The 23,123-nt window shown below is 43.2% G+C and overlaps 1 protein-coding gene across 1 annotated transcript in view; it reads right to left on the bottom strand.

The window, feature by feature from the left end:
• GPC1 (glypican 1) overlaps positions 1–23,123 on the bottom strand; it is a 113,859-nt gene that overhangs the window by 25,590 nt on the left and 65,146 nt on the right. Inside the window, exon 3 of the mRNA XM_026855014.1 lies at positions 5,219–5,610. Within this exon, the coding sequence (XP_026710815.1) occupies positions 5,219–5,610 (392 nt within the window). The remainder of the gene's footprint in view (positions 1–5,218; positions 5,611–23,123) is intronic.

Below are 23,123 nucleotides of genomic sequence, written 5' to 3'. Positions count from 1 at the left end.
CTGTTTGTACCTGGCTGTGGTGAGCTGCATCCCATCTCTATCTCTGCTGGTGACACCAGCACCCTTCGGACCCTCTGCTCATGTCCCACACAGAGATCCTGCAGGACTCTGTTTCACATTACCCCCACCTCATTTTTGTAAAGGAGGGGACAGATCTGAAGCTGCGCTCCTGGATGAATGGTATCTTACCAAGCAGATCTGTCTATACCTACAGGTAGCTTCTGTCAAAAGGTGGGAAGTTCATTAAATCCCATGCAAGCAAACAGATGATCTCCCTGAAGGAAAGTGATACCTATATTTCCTAGATGAGAGCTTCTTCCAGATGGAAAGATAATTTACTGTGGCACCCTATGGCTCTTGGGGCAAAGCTAGTCTCTGTACAACAGCATCCTGCCATTGGGGGATTGTCGTAACACAGGAACACACACCTCTGCTGTGCAAAAACTGAACAGCTCCAAAGCAAGAGGTGGGATAACCTCCTGTGAAAAGGAAATAAATGTGGTAATATAAGGATGTTGCCAAAGAACAACATTCTCATAACATCTATTTACAAACACTATTATTGTCTTTTCAGGATCAAGAGGAGGCTAATTTAGATAAATACTTAATTTTATTACAAAAGTGAAATCCTTTAAACGAAATAAAATGTTATTTATGGTTGTATGTACTTGCTGCTGATACTGTGAATAAAGATAAGTCACTGAAAGGATGAAGATGTGTCACCGAGCGAGTGGGACAGGAGGTCACTGCACTGTGCTGTTGTAGCACAGTGGTTTCACAAGTGTGTGAAAAAGGTTATATTCTTCACTTTATTCAGTCAGACAAATTTTATGCCTACTTCACTCAAAAAACAACTGGAAGCTGAAAGACAGAAGTCAACTATGACCTTCCAAACTATGGAAAAAAGTGTGGTATGAGAAATGGCTACAATCTTAAAGGACATGAGGACCAGGAATGACCATACTGTCTTTGTTATATTATTGACTTGTTGGAAATGTAAAACATGTTTAGATAAACATTATTTTCCCTATGTGTCCAGCACATTCACTTAACTGTTAAAAACATCCATAAAAATTCTATTTTGGGGCCTTTTTAATTGGAATTCAGTTCCCATCCAAATGCAGCTTGACCCACCATGTGTTTAAAAATTACTCATATGGTAAACAGGAAAGTTGCCATTTACCTTATACTAACATAAAAGTTTAAAAAAACAAGGCTGAAATGTATTGTGAGACACAGTATTGCTTAAATCAAAATGACAGATGACCTTCATCGGTAAAATGAAATACAGGACTTAGTGGAGAAGCTTATAATTAGTAAAGGAAGTCATCATATTTTGTTTCAAATTCAAATGAGAATCATCCTTAAGAACATCTACTAAGAAAAGGAAATGCAAACAGCTATTAAAATTGATTGCTTAAGTAAGGGTTTCTTGCTTACATAGCTGGTGTTGCTTCACATCAGTCCCACTACCATGGGGGAACTTAGAATTCAAGAGCAAGAAGCAACAAAAGATGGTCCTAATAACTCACTTTCTGACTGATGAGCAAAATTCATTTTAAAACACCTCCTCTGCCTGGCTTTGGAAACAGAACATTATTTCTTTACGTTTTCTGTGCTCTCACCCAAGATTCACAGGTTGTCAAGTCTCCAAGGGGAACTTGAGGATTCTTGACATTTTTTGACATGCACGGGGCAGCTCTCCTCCCCGTTCGTCGGTGCACTATGGGCACAGACCAGTCTCCTTTATGGGAGCCCTGGTGCATCAGACAGGATCACCTCTGCTACCTGTCCCCACAGCACTTTGTGCAACAGTCCTGACCTAAGACTTAGATACCTGAGCAGTATCATAATGTGAGTAATAAATAACAAAACCAGTCTGGATATTCCTGTTTATTATGCTGCATCTCTCTGAGGATTTTTGCTTTTGTTATATAACAGGTTATCTCTCAGCCCTTGCTATCTCAGTTTTGCTCCCCCCCCCCGTATTACAATTCCCCTACACCATGTATTTCACAGGAGCACATTCTTGCTCTCCTTGCTGAACGTGGAAATTGCTCACACCAAGTGTGGATCTCTGGGCAGCACCTGGCAGGCAGCAAGTCTCCTCACATAAGGCCTTCACCTGTTCCCTTGAAGCCTGGAGTTGCAGCAAACACTATTTTTGGGCAGCTGCCAATCTCACAACCAAAGAAAAGGATCCTAAACAAAACTGGGATATTTCTTCTCTCTTGCCCTGGCACGCAGCACAAGATGTGCATCCCTGGGGGAGCCCCTTCTGCATGTGCCCTTCACTAGGGATTTTGGGGCTGCTGCTGTTTTGGCAGCTGCTACTTCACGCAGACGACAAAAAACACACTTGGCATTGTGCAATTTAAACAAAACCCTGCAATTTGTCCTGAAAGAACAGCTACAGAAACACAGAACCTGAATGTGGACACAGAGAAGCTGTGCCAACACCCCCACCCACGTGTGGCACATCAACAACCCCTATGGCTGTCCCAGGGCAGGGCATCGACCCGCGCATCCATCCCCAGCCCTGCGGAGAGCTGCACCAGCCACGCGTGTGCCCCGGGCTCCCTGGGCCCCCTCCCACAGCCACTGTGGCAGGAACCGTGGCATTAAAAGCTTTAGATCTTGATGTCAGCGCCTGCACTTTGTCAGGGTGACTTGCCTTAAAAGCTAGGACGGCAGTAAAGATGAAAAATGTTTTCGCTATTTTCTCCCCAGCTGCCCTCAAACTCTTTATCCCCAGCAGGATGCAGAGCGCTGCTGCCAGCACACTGCTCCTGTTCCCACCCCTGCGTGGCCACCAGCCACACCGGCCCAGGGCTGCTCCAGGGATGGCTTCCTTTGAGGTGGAGGTCGGGCAGCTGCAGGCTGGGGAAGGAACACCCCTTGGGCACAGCAGAAAGGCAGCAGGGATTGAAGAAATCTCACTAAATCCCTGCCTGTAGCTCAGTCAAGACAGGCTCTTCCCCATTTCAAGACAGCCAGAAAATCTGGCAAACAGCACCAGTCTTTCTCTAGATGCCCAGTAATGCAGACTCTGCACAGGACCTGAAACAGCAATAGGATACAGGTGACAAACACTGAACTGGACGTGTCTGAGAAGCCAAAACCAGGAGGGTTTTAATAGAAATCAGTAGCTTTTCTGGGATTTGCAAATAAATAAAAATGAAGTAATCTAATTTTTCAGAAGCCCGAAGCTAAGTAATTTATTTCTAAGTGTCCCTTTTAAACAGGCTTTCTCAGACTTCCTGGTCAAAACACTGCTGCTCCATATGAAATTTCAGCTCAGAGTTACTTTTAAAGACTACTGCTACAGCTGACAGGAAAGCCAAGTCCCAGTTTCTGATCTGAATAAAAGTCTTATACACTTTCTCCTAACATCATAAGTATAAAGCAACATGAAAAATGACTAAAACCAAAGCACCAGTTGCAGATCAAGTTCAGCACTTCACATCCGTTTGTCACTAGTGTAAATCCACAGCTGGTAAAGGGAAGTGAGTAAACCAGGCCTGTATTTTAGACACAAGCTGAGGGCTACCAGGGCATCCATAAAAGGGATTTCCCACCTCAGCATTCTCACCCTCTCTTGCCCGAAGTACTAAACCCATTCCTGAAAACAAGGGGAATGGGGCAATTTTGGCCTTTGTTACAAAATCACCTCTTGGGGAGGCTTTGCTGAGGTTTCTCGATTCAGTTGATGCAGATTGTGCTAAAACAGCAAGATGTCAGGTTAACTGCAATCCCAAGGAGGGCTCTTGTGAGAGAGAGGCATGGGTTGGGACCCCCCTGGAAGACCCTCCATCCTGGAAGAATGAGTTGGGGGGAGGTAGAGGGAAGAGGAGGATCTGTGACTGGTTATGTAGTCCACATCCCATTTGGTAAGAAATGCCAAGAGAAGGAGAATTCAGAAAAGAGGGACCAGAGGCAAAACCCAATGGGTCAGAAGTCTCCATGAAGGTGGGGGTAAAATATGCTGCATGTTGGTATCTCTGGTCCTTCCCTTCTGCTGATACTATGACCGCAGTTGCCCTGCCAGCCTGCTTTACCCACCAAACTTGGCTGCAGGCGGAATCACACATGTTGTGCTGGAAATCTCTGCCATTATGATTTATGAAAAATATTTTACTTTGGTCCCCCTGAAATGACATCATTCTCCTCTTTTATCTGTCTTGTTAGGACAGTGTGATGTTAACGACATGTACAAAGGCTTTGGGGTAGCTGAACAGTTTCATAGTCCCACACTGATAAATTAAAGCGTTTGTCACTATTACCACATTAATGTTTTTTCCTGAGATCAAAGTCTGGATTTGCTGCATCAAATAGTACTGTTCTCTGCTATGCATTACCATGCATTACCTTCCGAGGAAATGAATTGTGATTCTGTATTTTTACATTCACATTTTAATTACACCCTGATTCTCACACCTGCTGATTGCCATCTCCACATGCAGTATGCAAGTCATTTTTTTAGTATGAATTTTCTTCTAGCTACCTGTGAGAAAAGCCTGAATACCTTGTTTCAGGACAGTCGCTGCCTTCTGGCTCTGAAAGGCTACTTCTGCAGTAAAGAATACAATCTCCTTCCTCCTGAAACCCTGGATTCAGTCATGTTAATTTACATTTATATAACACCTTTCATCCCTGAAGATCCCAATGCACCTTACAATCTCACCCTCTCTGTACACAGAAGCTGTACAAATATATATGGCTACATAAACAGACACAGCAAGCCCATCACCAACTGCTGAAACGCATCTCTCTGTGTGTATTCCCAGCACACCTGTGGCAAGTCAGCTCTGCAATACCCTACATCATATCGCCATCAAGGAGGAAAATAAGGCCGTGTGATTTAGAGGCATGCCATTTCCCTGTTGGGAAAGAGCGAGGAATCTAGGCAAGCAACAGAATGGCTTTACAGCCTTGGCGACCGACATCTCCTTGGCACTCTGCTGCATAGGTTAAAATGAAGGAAAGACTGATTTGTGGTGAGTTATACCTCACTTCTGTTCTATCAGTGCCTGGAGAAGTCCAGGCTTGCTGTTCCCTTTCACTGATGGGTGACCCTCAAGCAGTTCATTTTCTAAACCTGAAAAATACCTTTATAATGAAAAGATAAGGGGAAATAAGCCCCCCTCTCCCCAACAGCAGCAGCTGATTGATGTCCTGCCAAACTGAGGATGGAGGAGAAGGAAGAACCCCAACATACCTGAGACACCTTTCTGACCACGTCGCTGCCCACTAGAAAGCCCTGTGCATAGGAGCGTGCTGCGATGAAGGCTCGGGTTGCCTTCACCTTCAGGTCTCTGGGAACTTCCCCGAAGGGTTTGTGCTGCTCCGCATGTTTCACCATGCAGTCCAGGTACTCATCTGTGATATGGTACTGGGGATTCATCAGCTTGAAGAGTCGCTCCAGCAAGCGTGTCCAGAACTCATTGAGGGCCTCTTCCAAGTTGATGTTGGAGCCCCGGTAATAGCGGCGTAACTCGCTGTACAAGTCCTTGAAGACCTTCATGTTCTGAGTGTACAATTCCCCATACATGCTTGGAAAAGCATCATAAAGAGCCTTCTCTGACTTGTTCAACAAATCCTGGAAATAACCTGAAGAGAGAAGAAAAAGGTGATGCATCAGTTGGACAAGCAGGAATGCAATGGGCTGTGCTGTTTTACAGCACAATCGAATGCCCTGAGAGAAGAGATGGGCCCTAATACAGCATTTCCTCAAACTCACCTTACTCACAATTTTAAGCCTCAATTTTGAGCCTCAGCTGAGAAGACTGAAGGAGGAACCCCCCAGCACCAGTGACAGAGAACCAGGCTCTGGGCCTCCTGGCCTCTTCTGGCTGCTTCACCTAGAACCAAAACTGAGGCTCTTCTCTGAGTGCTTAATGTGCCACACTGTTACTCATAGGTTTTCTTTACAGAACACATCAACTGTCATTGCTTACACATAACCGTAACTTGCCACAACGCCTTATGAGACACTCAACCCTGAAACAAGAGCCAGTTGCTTCTGGCACAGAAGTTGACACTTGTTAAACATCCCTAGCAAACATTATAAACACACAAGGATGTCTGGAGGCTGCTCAGGAGATGAAGGTCTATTCTGTAATAACTGCTGTTAAGACTCAGACTAACACATCAATATTAGTGTCCACACCAGAATGAAGCAAGTTAAAAATTTCATCTAGAAGATAACCTGAAGTCTTCCATTCAATCACATGAAAGGCTGAAATTCCTCCAGTATCACCTGCTCCTACTATCATACAAAAGTGAAGGCTTTTCTGAAGGAGACTTCTTCAATTTTAAAATAGAACTTGCAAACACACACCCCCCCACACACCCCCCCATTTTCCGCTTTTTCCTGGAAGGCTGCCATTCCTGGCTGAAGCACTGATAATCTGGGGAAGCCAGCGGGGCTCCAGCACAGCCAGCACAAAGCACAGCGGTCTAAAACAAGGTCCCTGCAGGCATGAACTCCTCTTTGGGGCACCACATCTACTTGAAGAGGACATGGCTTTACTCTGACTAACTGATGTTCCCACCAACCCCAAACCACCACAATCCACTGCATAACTTGAAGTGACCTTTGGAAAGATGACTGCAACTTGTTTGAGCCCCCTTTCTTTCCTGCCTCACTGCTTATTTTCCACCATGTTACTTCCAAAGCCCTGGTGAGTTGGAGCAGGGCTGCCACCAGCAATGGTGCCAGCTCTTCAGAGATACCCCCATCAGCTCTAGTCATGGCAGCCAGCCTGGCTCGAGGCACAGCCCATAAAGCGTGTGCGAGTCCCAGGTGCTGTGACAGGAGCAGGCATGTATTATTACACATTTAAAGACAGGGTTGTACTCAAGTGTTTTTGAGCTGAGGACAACATTATCATGTTCATGGTTCTCATCCCATTTGACTTCTTTGGATTTGCATCCTATTTTGTTTAGGTATAAACAACTAAATGGTTTTATGCCATAGGTTCAGTGGTCACAGAAGTGACAGAAATGCAATTCCTGCTACATACAGCAGGGTAAAGGTGACAGATTCCATTCCTCCCTTACCAACATCTTTAGGTATTGCCATCTTCTTGACTGCCAGCTACTTTCAGGCTCTCTGAGACTGCACAGTAGGGAACTTATAGAAGGACCAACCCGATTCAATTTTTTGATTTACATAAGCAACTTTAATCAGCACTTAAGTCAGTGAGAGAAACAATGGTTCAAATTATCATTTTCATTTCAATTACATTTGTACTTTTTAGGGCCTTTTCGAAGCAAACCTGATTACACTATTCTTTAAATCTAAATTACTTTTTTTTTTTTTTTTTTTTTTTTTTTTTTTTTTTTTTGGGGTGATGTATGATAAGATCTAGTTGGAGGGAAACTATTATTCAATTAAAATCAAACAGCATGTCTTTAGGTATATAAATTAACTTCAATGTGCTAGGCATATAAAAAAAGAAAGAAAAGCTTGTGAAATATGCATATTGCATGTATAAAGCGTTATTAAAGTATTTTTTGAGGGAATAGCACTGATTACAATTAAAGACCTCTAAACTTTTAGAACTGGTAAAGCTCATTTCCATAGGTCTTGCTTATATTTAGAGACGGGAAGGGCCATACAAGCTTCCCTACATTAACAATCTCTCATTTGCTTCTCAGATTTAAATGAAGTTAAAACTCAACAAGTGGATTGAACAAGTGAAAACACCTTCTGCATCTGCACAACAGGCTACTAATACTGAAAATTCCTGTAGTATTTTAACAAACCAATACTGAGCATTAACAGCCTGGCTTCCTCTAGCTACAATCGTGTACTGCTTAATAGTTTAAAATTTGATTTAAGTGGTTTTAAAAGATCGTGAACAAACTAGATTTTAGCAGAAGTTTGGTTTAATCACTTATGCAGAAAATTAAAATTAAAAAATATCTAAAATGTTGATGAAAAACTATGGTTTTCAAGTGTACTTTTGAAAGAAATTTATTCTTATTCCACCTGACCTGTTTGTATCTCCAAACATTTGTATGGGGATACCTCTCAAATGACTGATCTGCATATGTTTCTCCATATTTTTCTTGATATATTTCTATGATCTCCATATGTTTCTTCCCTATTAAAATTGGATTTCTTCCTACAGACACCAGTGTGAATATGCTGCCAGGGCACCTAAGCCTCCCATAAAATTACCTTGTAATGTGGGGTTTCTAATATGAATAAAGTAAAAAGCTTGACCTCATCACCAAGTACTTTGCTAAAGGACCTCAGTTTAAGAAGAAGTGATGCCTGCAGCACATGCTGTCCTAACACAGCTTATCAAAGCCTCTCCTGTGGAATCTCAAGACAAAGGACAATTTGATCCCTGACTTCCCCCTGGGTCCCAACTCTTACTCCGGCACCCCAGCTGCCAGAGAGGAGCTCTCTCCCATGGTAGGGCAAGCTTTCTGCAAAGCCTGGGGCCTCTCATCACAGCCCAAGGAACTCCTCCTTTGGGTCTGCATCTCCCCCTACTCGAACAGTTCAGCCATCGCTAGCCCCAAAGACAGCAGCACAAGGCAATTTGTTCTTATGACAAAATCACTGCTGTGAACTGCAGGGCACACAGGTGAGAACTTTCCTTTTACCAAAAGGCCTCATCTACACCGAATAATTGTACAGTATGTAATTAAAACTTGGCAAGTGTTACTGGCACATTTATAGCACCCATCCAGGTAATCCTCATTCATCTGCCTCGACACAGATCGCTCTGCTGCTGCTGCAAAGTGCTCAGGTATCCCCTCTTACAGCCATGGCTCCATCCCTGGCATAGCACCTGTGTGCACCTAGGAAATTTTGGCTACTCCACCAACATGTGAGAGACTGTAAGAGGATGATGTACTATTCGGAAGCTTCTCATCCAGCACTTCTCTCCTGCCCTAGCATTGCACATGAGCCTAGGCTCTTAGATCACAGTGGCACAAGCCCAGGTCAGGGCTGCCACAGCTCCGAGCTCCCAGCCGGCTCACTCTGGCACAGCCGGGGCCTGACCCGGGGTGACTGCTGCAGCATCACCACTTCTTGGTGCATGGTCACCTTCCGCTGAAGCATCTCCTGAAGGGGCTCACTTGCCAAACAGATAACTGCCAGGCTGACGATCTGTCCCAGCAAGACACTTTTTAGTGTCTGACTAATCCGAGGTAGCTTCATTTTTGTGTTGCCACAGCCGTTCTAGCTGTACAATGAAAGAAATGGCATTCACCTACATCAGACACAAAATACAAAGTTTCTCTGGTGCTGATAAGATATCTAAAAGCTGCTCTGCATCTTAATGTATCGCTCCAAGCACTGCTGGTTACCCATTCACAATTTAATTAAACTGAGCTCAAACTCACTTTCTTGTATAATCAGTGTTCTTTTCTCTGTGCCAAGTGACACTAACTGAATAAATTGTTGAACAATCCAGGTTCGACATGCAGCTTGGCACTCACCATCAGGAGGAAAAAAACACCAACAAACGCAGCCCGATTTGTCAATTCAGGGTAAATTTTTTTTTTTTTTTTTTTTTTTTTGTATTGCTACAGGAGAAACAAGATGTATATCTTCCTGCCAAAAAATTGGAAACTGCTCTCAAAAAAGTCCAAGCTAATTAAGAGTTGATGAACTGTTACTTCTCACCTAAGTGAGAGAACACCAATTACAGTCAACTCATTTGTGGCTGGTTCTCAGAAAGTTCTTCTAGATCTCACACACTGAGAAAAAAATATATCTACATTATCTAGGGAAAATTAATTAGCAATTAAGTCTAAATGTGTTTGTGATGAATGGCTGACCCAGCAGGGAATTTAAATGCCTGTTTTGCAGCATTAGAAGGCACTAAGAAGTGAGGTTTGTCAAAAGAGATGCACAGAAGCTAGAGCTAAGTGCCCTGGTCCTCGACACTATCTCAGCCTGCGCTGCTTGTACACTTAGCACAGGTATCTCCAATTAACACCACATCTTCTCCTTAACTCTCCCTGACTACTAATATCTAACCTTTTAACGTATTTAGACATGTGTCATAGATTAAGGATATGCAGGGCCTTGGGCTGAAACAACTTTCTGAACCACAGTTTAGGCATTTGTCCTTGATTTCAGGCAGAAGCAATTATTTATTCTAGGGGAAGCACCCCATTATCTGTACCCATGGTGGGTGGGGGACCCTGAGGTAACCTGGGTGGCTGGAAACCTCTAATAATACAGCTGTCCCACTATTTCTAGAAGTTAAAAAATACCACTCAGTGGGTCCATTTGGATTTATTAACTCTCATTTGTGCCACCACTGCTGGGTCTGCCCTGGTTCCCAAAGAAGAGTTACAGTGATTAGCTCCGGCATGGCATGAGTACATGGAGGCAGTTTCATCCAGGTCACATCTCCAAGGCCTTGAGCTCTGCTGACACCATGTTGTCCAGGCCAGCAGCAACAGACTCAGCCCATGTCTGTGTTCATGCACCGTAGCACGTGGCTTTGTTAGCCTTGGAAAGAGCAGGGATGGAGGGGAAGGGCTCATGAGGAGCCAGCACTGGAGCTATAAAGCCCTTCTGCTGCAGGAGTCACTGCTGCACTCCTGTCCCTGGGAACAGGTACCCAAACAGCTGAGGTGGCTCTGCAGAGTCCCTCAAACGATGCAGAGCCTCTGAAACAATGCATTGGTTTCCACTCTGAGTCACAAGAAAGCAATTATGTATTTTCTGGTCCCTGCTGAAAAACCATGGATGTTCTCAGCTTCTGCCAACCTCAGAAATTTGACAATGGAGGTGCACTAGCTAGAGACACCTTCCTGCGAGTCACCTGCTAAATCCATGACTGGGCTTCCCCTCTTTCAAAAAGTTTTCTCAAAGAGCCATTGAATAGGTGATTCCCTCCCCACTGCTGCTGGCTAAGGGCTTCACAACATTCCAAAGCCCAGTTGGTGATTTTCTAATGTCAGTAATTCAGACAAATCAAACTCAGTCTTTCCTGGGCCAATGAAAGGCACAGCTCCTCAGTCAAGGCTGTTCCTACATGAAACATCCCCTTTCACACTCTTGCTGGAAAGGTATTCAAAAGAAAAAAAATTAAATGGGAGTCTTTTTATTATTATTATTATTATTGCCTCTCACTTCCAGGCTCAGAAACAAGACAACATGCTTTGCTCAAATGAAATTTCCTTTTGGCATAGGCCAGGTCTGAAAAACTTCTGCATCAAATACAAAAATGTCAGAAAGTTATGAGCAAAGAAATGAAAGTCTTTTACAACTGAGACAATTCTGCAACCTTGGCCGCTATTTCTCTTGATGTCGTAGTGACAAAAACTCACTTCTCAGAGAATTAAGTTTTCAACTAGTATCTATAACCTTTGCATTGCATTCAAGAGAGATTGTAAATCCCCACCCATTCCCCTGCTTCACAGCTTCCCAGAGTTCACAGCTCATATTTTCACAGTTTCCACATTTTCACAACTCTGGATTCAAATTGGGAAGCTGTGAACAGCAAGGCAGGGACCGGCAGTTTCTCTCTGAAGATGGAAAGTTCCCCCTTCCTTACTCCCCCCAGCTCTTTGATACCATTTGATCACTCAACATCTGGAATACACTGGAGTTCCTTCAACTTATATAATGATGGAATAGGAATGGATGTAGGAGGGAATGAAGGAAGAACATCCAAGTGCTCTTTGGGCATGCAGCAGATCAGGCTTTCTTCAAAACCCATCAAATTTTAGCAGCATACTAAAAAAATATGAGAACTGGAGAAAGGTGAATTACTTTTGATCTTAATATTATTAAAACCTTAAGCAGAAAACTGCAGTACAAAGAGTGTCTGAAAAGTCTTTTCAGCACAGCTGAACAGAGTAGTACCAGATTGGAGGCCATGAGGGAGGAAAACACATTGCTCAGATGATGCCATTAAGTCCAAAAACAGATTTTAAGAAGAAATCTCTTCCTAAAGGCAGGTTTAATGTTGGATGACTGAATTTGGTGAAGAGTCTGGGAAACCACCTCTACCTACATCTGGAAGTTAGTCATAAGAGGAGGGGAAAAGCATCAGGGTGCAAGGCTCCAGGAGGAAGGAAACCCATGGCAGGTGATACCTCCAACCTCGCACTTTTCTTGGACCAGCAGAAGCAGCACCCAGGGCTCTGTCTTGTCTCCACCTTCCAGCTCCAAGCTCTTCCTTACTTCTTCCTTTCTTAATACAAGAGCAGACTGCTCCACCCCAGGACAGCAAAACTCAATTTCACTTATGCTTCCAAAAAGCCTTGAGTAGTCCCAGCAGGAACACCTAATTGACTTATGCTGAAACCATGTAGCGCAGCAGTGCTCCACAGCTACAGAAGAGTTGTTCTCATGCAAAAGATACAAAAGTTTTTCAGCAATGGGACAAGATGAAAACTCTCCTGCTGGTTGGACAGCTTTGCATGGCAAGCTAGGTTTGTGGTCCAAGGGCCTTGCAGTGCAGCCATAAAACTGCCAGGACAGCTGGGAGGTGGGGGAAAAAATGTGAAGAGGAAGAAGTATCAAATACTGTATGATAATTTCTCAAGTTTGAGCAAGCACATGAGCCTGTGGTGGAATTCCCGCAGGGTCAGAGCCATGGAGCGTCTCTGCAGCTCTGGAGGGAGGCCGGGTGAAATATGTTCACCACTAACACCGCTATCATGTTTCAAGAGGACTGGATGAAGAACAGGAGAGAAAAATAAGTTGACATTGTGGTGTCCTGAACATGAGTAAAAGCGGGCAAAAAAATAGCATGGGGATGTCTACTAGAGCAGAGCTTCCTCTTGATACCAGCCCTGTCAGTCTAAGGCACAGTATTTTCCTAGGCTGAGTTCCCATTTAATACACTGCTGCACATCCCAATCCCGATTTGCTTCTCCGGTTGGTTTTAATGCTGTCCTTGCAGTCAAAATACTATTAGAAGAGAATAATTCAGCAACAGATTGGAGCCATTAAAATCCATATCTAATGCATTCATGTCTATTTTATTCACTTCAGCAAGTACAATGATATTTTATTTATAAAATTGTTATTACTCATTATTAATTTAAGTACTACCCATGGCTGTGCTGAGGAGCTGCTATCAATACAACAGCAGTAATACGCTCTGGTTTGTACCTTCGCTGGGTGTTGCAAAAGGAAATAACCATGGCAAGACCAAGTGGCTTAGGCTCCATGTGCAAACAGCTCTGCAGGTAGCAATCCTGATGGCATTTTCCTTGGGAGATACTGCTCTTTTCACAGTTTCACACTCCTGTGAAACAGCTGCTCTTGTGTAGCTGTTTCCTCAGTCCTGATCCACCCTGAAGAACGCAGTCCCTCCCTGCGCAGTCCATATCACTCCTCTACAATGTCTGTCCCACATTGCACATTGCCCCTGTTTGGTGGCTGTGCCCTAAGAGGCATCATGAGAAGCCAAGACTGAGAACTGCGTAGGAACATACCACTGAAGAGATGTTGTGGGTCAATGAGACAAGTGCCAGCTCCGCCATGCAAACATTCAATTGCATCAACTCTCAACCTAGGAGAATCAACTCTCCTAGGCCTGCTCAGTGCCCAGCACAAGAGCAGTTAGAGATTTTGCCCTCCCTGCTCCTACCAAAAGGCTGATCCAGCACATCTCAGATGGGTGTACTCCTTTTCTTGATTTCTGGTCTAAGTTCATTCTTTATCCACTTGGTCTCTGCCAGTGTAGTTCTATAGTTTCAATAGTTGTTTTTGTTTCCTGGTGTTGAGTTTCTGAGATATTATACACAAAGTTCCATATATTCTCAGCATCCATGCTGCCTTGCTACACAAACAAAGGTACTTTTCCCTCTTCACACCTGACAGACTCTCCAGTCCTCTTGTTTGTTCCACTATCTCTTCTCTTCACCTCTTCTGGTTGGCATTAATTTTCTTAACTGTATGTGGTCAGAATGACAAAGAACAGCTCCTTCTCTTCACTGGAAATAACACTGTGAATACTGAAAGGACTGCACTTTCCTTTTTGAGGAATGCATCTCATTAGCATTTCACAGACTTTCTGCCACCAAGTGGTACATCCCCAAGTCTCTCCTTTGCTATTTCCAACCAATTAGTCCCCAGCCTTACTCTGGACTGAATTTCACCCTATTTCCATTATTTTGGTTGTTATGATTATCCACTATTCTCTTCAATAGTGACAACTTTTCTCAGCACTGTGTCATCAACTAATTTAACGAATGCCTTTCTTATCATTTGTGCCAGTCTTTAATGGGGCTGTTAAGCAGGCTGGGCTCTAGGCCTGTCTTTGAGAACCACAAATGGGACCTCTCTCCAGCCCATGGGCTCTTCTTTCAACACAGTGTATTGCTCTGTCCCCTTCAGCAAGTCCTTCACCTGACAATTCCTTTAATAATTTTCATCTTCTTCAGCTTAATTAACTACTCAAAGCACAGATGCAAATGACTTTGAAGTCTCCTGAGATGAGGTTAGATCATAGAACAGACACACCACGAGCAACACGAAAGCTGGTAGCTGTACAGGATTTGACCTAATCTCTACAATAGCTGGCTTTGGTTAAGAGCAAAAGATGGCCTATCTTAAACAGGTTTTAGACTGGGATATACATCAGACTGCTGTTTTCTTTTGTCAGGAAAAGAAGAGCTTTTTGAGAAAACAAACTTTTTCCTGAAAAAAATAAAAAAAAGTTACTGCTGCATGAAAATCTTTTTTGGACCACGGCTTTGCTAGTGAGAGACCCGGGTAGGGAGCACTGCCAGTCACTCCAAAGTGCACTTTTTCTGCTGAGACTTGGATAGCATTTTCACACTTTTATAATGGAAGCTTGTCCCCATTTGACACTGTTTTGAATGGCAGAGAGATGTAATTACTTGCATCTAAATTTTTATTCTGCATATTCCCCCTCCCCTGTTTCTACAATTTGCCAAGATTGTTTGCTTTTATTTAAGGCAAGCAGGACTAGATTCAGCTACCAAATAAGGGAATGGAGGACGTTCCCTGGCTGGAAAGTTCCCCAGAGGGAAGAGGTGACCCTCCCTCAAGGAACAGCGGGAAAATATTCTGCTTATCCTCCTGGTGAGTACAACTATGGGGGCCCAAGCAAAGCCACCCAAGGTGACAGTGACAAGCCCCGGTGTCATGAGCATAGCCACTGAGACAGGCCCTCCCCAGCTCCAGGAGCAGCTCCCTCCAAAACACTGCTAGTGAAGACACCACTTTAAACTCTGATGATCCTGCTGAAGTCTCCATTACTCCCTAATGTCCCTCAGAAACAGACCTGTGCAAACTTTAAGATACCCCTGAATTCAAGTTCATCTAAAAACTTTGCAAAGCCAAGAGTCACTTGGGGCTGGGGGGCAAAGAAGACTAAATAGTTTGTATGACTGGCAGGATATATAAGCAAAGCCTGTGCGTACACTGCAGCATTAAGAGGAGTCAGCATCCCCAGGCTGGAGCGCCTGGAGCCCGCTGAAGTATTCCCTTCTGCCTGGTGGAAAAATAGCAAGGAGGAAGCAGAAGCAAGTGGCACGCACCTGCTTGGAAAGTGATTCCAGGCACCACACAACACCCTTGCATACCCCAGGATATTAAATGCCATGAAATATAACACAGCTGACATGCATGCCATTTGCCTTGTAGCTCTATTGTTTCAGCTTGACATGTCCATGTTAGGGAGCTTGCTGCAGGGCAACACCCGGGGCAGGAGGCAGGAGGAGGGGTGCTCGGGGTGAGGGAGGCCTGGCAGCCGCTCCGGGCTGCATGTGTGGAAGACCACATGTGCTGTGCATGCAGCTGTGCTCCAAAGGTTGAAATGATGGAGCAGGAGCCAGCTATTAAGGTGTGCCCAGGGCTGTGTGTGCAATGACAAGGTCAAACAGCCTCCAGTGGTGCATGCAGGCAGACGCCCCTTGCACACACGGCTGGAATTATTCAAAAGTTGATGCTACTTGGCTCTGGGTCCACATATGAGACTGAAAGACAAGCTGCTCGCAGGCTAGATTTTTCACATGGTTTTCTCAAACTTGAACCTTCATCAAATTTCAACCCTGTTCCCTGTAAATCTCTCAAAACTTTTTTTATTGAAGCTTATACAATCCAACATGGTACAACAAGCCACAGAAACACGTGTCTTTTCTAGGTACTCGGAATATTTACATACGAGGCTATACGGGGACATACCAGAGCAATACAGTCTGGAGTCACAGGCAAGCCTGCAACCCTAGCGGCAAGGCAATATGCATACTTAGGAAAGGCACTAACAACAGGACATAGGATGATCTTACCCCTCAAAACCCATCCTCTAAAAGGTTTCCTGGCCAAGCCTCAATGTTTAAGTCACTGCTGGTCACCAGCTTGCATGGACTAGTTGGACTCTTTCTGAGCTTAGGTACGCTACTGGGCTCTTGCAATGAGCCCCACATTCAGTTATATTTTCTGGGAAAAAGTACTTCCCTCCACCGATTTTAAATCTCTACAGTACAACAGCCATAAATCTTCTAGTGCAAGAAATACAGCATACTCACTCCTTATTTGCCATCTCTAAGTGTTTCGCAGACCTCTATCATACCTCCATGTCTTTGCTAAGCTGAAGAGTCCTACATAAAAAAATAACCATGTACTTTTCCTCTGCAGCACAGGCTCCTTTTGCCAGTGTATCAAGCTGAGAAGACTCTTGTGGTCCGAGGTCCTACGCCCCATGCTAAGGAGGAGCCTTGTGCTCCAGCCTGCCTGGTGGAGAACAAAGAGCTGTGCTGCAAGGTCCTGCTGCAAGGAAACCTGCTGTAGGCTGAAAACCCTTGCGGGAGGGATTCGGTCTGTTTGCATCCAGGGCAGGATAAGCAAATACAAGAGATGTGAATCTTAAGATCATTTTCCCCACGTGTGTTCCTGGGATCTGAGCTGGCAAAGAATTTTAATCATGGTTCCTTCTAAATATATCTGTGCTACAACTACAGACTTGCAGCAAATGAGGAACTGCAAGTATTGCCCCAGCAGGCTCTTATCAAGCAGATTTCACCACAACCTCTCTGTGAGATAAGGACTGGGAAGGCGCGTGGGTGGAATTCATCGAACACACATCAAAGTCAAGTCTGATCTGGGGGCTTAGTCCTCACTTAAGGAAGAAAAGGCACCTCCCTCTTTAGCATGAGCTGAACTCTTCTTTAGAGCCACTCATCTCTCTCTATAGGCTGTAGTAGCAGCTGGGATAACTAAGCTAGAGTAGGCTGAACTTTTGGATAAATGAAATTTTACAAGATGAATTCCACTCTCATTTTTTTCCTCTAAGAAAGCCTGCATTTAAAGGAAAACCAAAAGCATCACAGCTATCACTGACAAGAACATGAAAGGTAGTAAAAGTAATTGCTAATACTGCCTGTTCCTTTTCAGGTGTGTTCAGTAAGACCTGAAAGGCTCGATTTCTTTAACAGTAAAATAAACTCAGAATTGTCTTACAATATCGAGGGTTGCTGGCAGTTTTAAAAGGAGCAGTATACGCCCTGGATAAATGCACAGTACATACCTCTACAGCAGAGGTATTTTTCACTCCTGAAAGAAAAGTGCTCCTTTCCTTCAGCAGAAATAAACACCCGGTTATGCAGAAATGTGCTCTCCCAGCTGCAGATAAAAGGGAGATGGCCAAGGTAACCTCCCGACACGGCAGCTGCATGCCACCAGGCTGGTGACAAACTGCAGAGACATGGCATGAATGAGAAAAGCAATGGATTCCCCCAGGAGATGCCTGTGCAGGTTGTCGTGTTTCCAGCAGCACCTTCCTGATCAGCCTCACTGAGGCTGAGTTTGACTTTCTGCCCCTTGCAGCAAGCACCAGACAGATGCCACTTCACACATGAACCTGCCAGAGCACATCTCAGCCTCCTTCCCTCGCCACAAATACACACTGGTGAAGGCTGGAAATAATTAAGCCTTTATAGCTTTCAATGCACATCTTCTGAATTCTCTCTTACTTATAAAATATACCATTATCATGAACCGATTTGACACTAAGTTAGATGTTTTGCAGTAATATTTTAATTGAGAAAAACATCAGTGAATTAAATGCATTTCATTATCTCAGAAAAAAAAAAACAAACCAAAACCCAAACAAACCCAGAGGAAAAAACTCCAAGGTTTGTCCCTATCTTTGACACTTTCCATGTTCAAAGAAGGACATGCACTCAAGCTTCCTCACTGCATAGTTCTCAAGATCAAAACTCCTTGTTTACTTTTTTCAAAAGCTGTAGGCTTCATACTGCAGCAGTGGGACAGAACTGACTTTGGCTTTTTATCTTTTTCTTTAGTATTGCCCTCTGCTCAAAATGGCCTCTAGACAAACTATTTATTGTTGGGTTAATTAGATCATTTGAATCTATGCTTGCCATTGCATTTTTTGCAGTTTGGAATATCTAAGACACATGGTCCTTGGATATCTGAGTATCCTGAATATCTGACACGCGGCCTTTCCCAAAGGAACAAGGAAGATAGAAATTACCAGCTGTGGGGATAATATTCTAGACAGGCAAAGTTCCCATGTTATTATAGCAGGAGTTTATCTAAATCTGCATAAAGCTCTTAATCCCTAGTTTTCTCTCTTTCAATACCATCAGAAAAGAATTTGTCTCTTTGTAAAAATAATTTGCTTATGACATTCCCACCCATGGAACCAGTATGAAAAAGAGAAATAGGTAAAGATGAGAGAAGACAGCTATTGTTACCAGGTCACCCAAAGTATGCATGTGCAAGTGTATCTGACAGCTGGTAGTAGAAGGAATGTACATATATACAATAGTATGCATGCCTCTTATTGGAATAATAGGCAAATAAATATAAACTGTTATTTTAATATAACTGAAATATGGATATATTATATACAGCTACCCTAAAATAATATAAAGTCATTACACCACACTTTCATAAATTAGGAAAGGTCAGAAGAATGGTGGGTTACACAGCACTTCCTCAACCCTCCAACACACAGGGATTACACTAGGTAGAATCACATGGTACTTCTTTCCCCAGAGGACAGAGAAGTGTGTCCTCTTCCCAAATTTTAAGTGCCTGCTTTAAAGGAAGCAAATTTTATCAGTTATTAAGGAAAAGGCATTCATGTTCCCTGGCAGATATTACAAGAATAAATCCAGTAGCAAATTTTAGTTCCCCTCCCCTCTGATGGTACCTGTTTCATTAAACACCACTAACTTTTCACCTTGCCCGATGATAAAACTTAGATATAGCTTGGTTTTCAAAAATCCTGAGCATCATTTGACTACTTCTACTCTGAAACACAAAGTCACTTATAAAGTCTTAAAGAGAGATTTAAGCTTAAGCTTAGCTTACATACCCTTTTTTTAAAAAAACCCAAAATTTTGTTTGTGTTTTTAAAAGTTGCTAAGTGTGTATTGGCCTATAGCCATGCTGAGATAAACCCACTGGATTCTCTCTCTGAGCCTGGGAGCCTCACTTTGCTGGAGCCCACCCGTGACCCCCAGGTAGCGCTGGCTGTAGCCAAGGAGATGTGGCTGATCACTCAGTGAATGCTCAATCACAGAAAACCAAACAAGTAGAAAGACTTCATTCAGCCCTGTCATCTCTTCTGAAAGGACTGATGAAAATGTGGCACCAGACCAGGAGGTGCAATAGCTCAAGTGTCCTAAGACTTGACTTGGTGTTGAAAGCCTTATGAAGAAGGATTAGTTGAAGTATAGAATGAGTCAGAATCCTGAGGCATCACAAGCTATGGATACCTATAGTTGTACTACTACTGAATTACTACTGTCTGAGTTCGCCACATTTCATTGAGATTCACAGAAGTAGAAGACCTTGTCCAGTATTTAGACTTTTTTTAAATTGTGTCTGAATATAGATATTTTCTAATGGGCATAAACATATTGTTTGTTTGTGGACTAAACACATGTTACATATTACTGGTTGGATTTATTATTTGTGTGTAAGTTTTTAAAGTAAAATTGCACCATGACTGTGACCTGCATGGAAAATCTGCCACAAAATCTATTTGTTTTGGAAAATTGTGTGATAGCGGAAGCTGCTGTTCCATCCTAACTATAGCTTGGAAAACCCCCATCCCTCAGCTGTTTTCAGATGAGACACAGTAACTGAATAAATGTTCCCAGTCAACAATTTGGCTAAATCCCTGTGGATAGCTGCAGAGGCTACACCTGACAGTGGTGTATAAAGCAGCAGCTATATATCTATAAATATGTGGCTACTGTCACTTCTGCACCCTCCACTTTCACTCTGTATGAACAGGACAGACAGAGGACATCAGCATTTTCACTGGCCCATGTGGCATCTTCACTTTGTGCAAGCATTGCAATCATGAACTACCATGAATGCAATATAGTCCTTAGGGGCCAAAGTAAAGGAAAGCAGAAACTAATTTCTGTTTGGAATGTCCCACCCCTCCCAGTCAAGTGTGCTTCCCTCAGCCAGGGCTGACTTACAGACCACCAGTCACCCTCACAGTATTTGTAGACATATAAACCTCATCTGGAGAAAATACAGATTTAAAGGCTTGGGAGAGTCTGCAAGAAGTTGAGAAATGCCTCTCATCTTCCATTCTCACTAATTCTATTTTAAGATGTACATATAATACATGTATTTAAAATTTATAGGAATCAAAGATAAATCACCTTAGAATTTGCAAGCATTACAAAACCTCAGAAGACAACCTGCTTGGGCACCGTGTGTCTCTCAGGACTATTAGCTGGATACATCAATGCCTGAAAACATCTGCATCCGCCATTGGCTGTCATCATGCTTAGAGAACTGAGATCAAAAATGTGTGTTAAAGAAAATATTAGCTGAGAACTGGAATGCTAACCACATTCTGACTGCAGCTATGCTTAGAAAAAAATAAAACAAGAGGAAACTACATGTGCTCCTTCTTTTTAAAATTCATATAAAACAACTAAAAAAAGGCTTTGGTTACCCTGAGATGCTGGCACTCTCTTCCTGCCTGAGTTGGGGTTTCTGCTGCTTTTTAAGCATCTCTGGCTCAGGTCCAAGTTTGAAGGATGGGAGAAATGGATACTTGTTAAAAGCATGTGATTGTTCCATTCTACCCAACTTAAAACTTTCTTTTTTTCCCTGTCAGATTCTATGCCAAGTACATCACACCAGTGAACTGGACATGAATATTAAATTCTGACATCTTTTAAAATGTCCTCCCATGAATTTAGACTGAAATCCTCATTAAATAGCTAGATAAATTAATGCATTTACTATGCATTTATGAAGATGCACAGAGATGTTGACAAGCAGCTGTCATTCACCTTTTTCTCTTATCACCAACACTTGGGGACAATCTGAGAAATCTCAGATCTGGCAAAAGACTTAGAACGGACAAAAGGAAATACTATTTCAAACAGCTGAGTTATGGAAAACCCCACCTCTGTTACAAAATGTCCTGGATGCTGAAGACTAAATTAGGCTCAAAAGATGATCAAGTCAGAAAAAGGAAAAGTCCATTTGGTGGACTGGAAACAAAATGAACAAGATTCCTCTAGTGTAGCAGAGGAACTGCAAAACATTAATGGGGCAGAATGCACACAAAATAACTTTGATGCTTCCTCTGTAAACAAGGGTGCACCTTACTAGTTGCCGGTACCCTGATTTCCCTGGGATGCTGTCAAGATTGAGGTAAGAATCGAAGCAAATTTTATTCTCTGCAAAAAGAAAGTTAAGAAACAGGTCACTGGGCTATGATCCACCAAACTGCAGCAAATCCGCATGGTCCAAGCCACAGATCACTCCCCAGAGCCACCTCTGGGTCCTGCTCAGCTCACCAGGGACAAGGCACCCCACAGCCTGCTACAACCAGGACCCTGGGCTTGGACAAACGCCTATTTCTGGCACTGTTCCCTTAAAACAGAACCCTCTTCTTGATGAAAATCCCCTTCTGTGACCTTACTGCACCTAAGCATATCCCCAGGGATCTTCTATAACCCAGAAGCTCAGTGATTATCTTAATTAGGATAGCAACTTATGTATCTCCCGTTAATGAAAAACCATGTGATACACCAATGGATGGTCATATGCAGATGTGCTTTCTAAACATGAGCTCAGACTGGGTGAAGCAGACCATGCTATAACCCAACTCATTAAAAGGCAGCTTGTCCAGGTGACACAGATGTAGCCTTTTCTTTAGAAACACACTGATGAGTGAGACCTGAAAAATCTCCTCTGCATGTAAATGAATCCAAGTAAACCTACAAAGATGTCTTATACTACCACTACAACAACAATAATACATTCAGCTTACTGTCAGCCCTGGGCAGAGGCAATAGATAACAAGACAACCTGAGCAGTGTCCTTGTTAAGGCTCTCTGGTAAGAAGAGCCTAAACTACATATTGACTTTTCGACACCTGTTGAGGTGGGCGGTAATTCAACAATTTGCCTTTGATTCCCTTAGGATGCTCCATCCGGGTTCGGATCAATGGCCCACCCAGCTGTTTCAGTTGAAGTCAGCTTTTAACTTATAAAACGGTCATATAAATTTCTGGTGTGCTCAGGAAAAAATACTAGTGATCAAGTGAGGTATATTCCCCAGAGAACTTTATCTACCAGTTTGTGTCTAGAGGAACCAATTTTGGGTTATGTTAGCTTTTCAAAAGGGCGTAAGTACTCTTCTATGCAGTTAGATAGGGCAAAGCAAACCAAAAGACCTTTCCCAATGTTTGAGGGAGCTGAAGAGCCATTCCCAGACCTAAAATGCTGTGGATGTGGAAGCTGCTGGCCAGCAGGGCCCTGGAGGAGGACCAGCCAAAGGTACTGTGAGAAAGTGCCCAGTCATGCTCTTTTCTGAAACCCCCATTTGTGCCATTTAACTGGTGCACATAATGAACAACTTACCTAGCTAATTTTCTACACTTCCAATTCCCCTTTCAACCACGTGCTTGACAACTTCCTATCTATGCTGCTTCACCCTCTTTAAAGAGGGGAAAACCAGCTCAACTCCTTGATAACAATGTAAACCACAATCTTAATTCATTTAGAGCTCCTTGTGTCTCTCTGATTCACTCCAGGGCTCATGGCACTGGATTCTTCATACAGAAAAGAATAAGGACTATAAAGAAGAAGGGGCATTTGTGTGCCACTATCAGTAAGTGAAACACAAGAAACATCCCCCC

The sequence above is a fragment of the Athene cunicularia genome (assembly GCF_003259725.1).
Source record: "Athene cunicularia isolate RWA chromosome 9 unlocalized genomic scaffold, athCun1 chr9_part1, whole genome shotgun sequence".
Classification (NCBI taxonomy): domain Eukaryota; kingdom Metazoa; phylum Chordata; class Aves; order Strigiformes; family Strigidae; genus Athene; species Athene cunicularia.
This window is presented reverse-complemented; position numbering and strand designations above follow the sequence as displayed.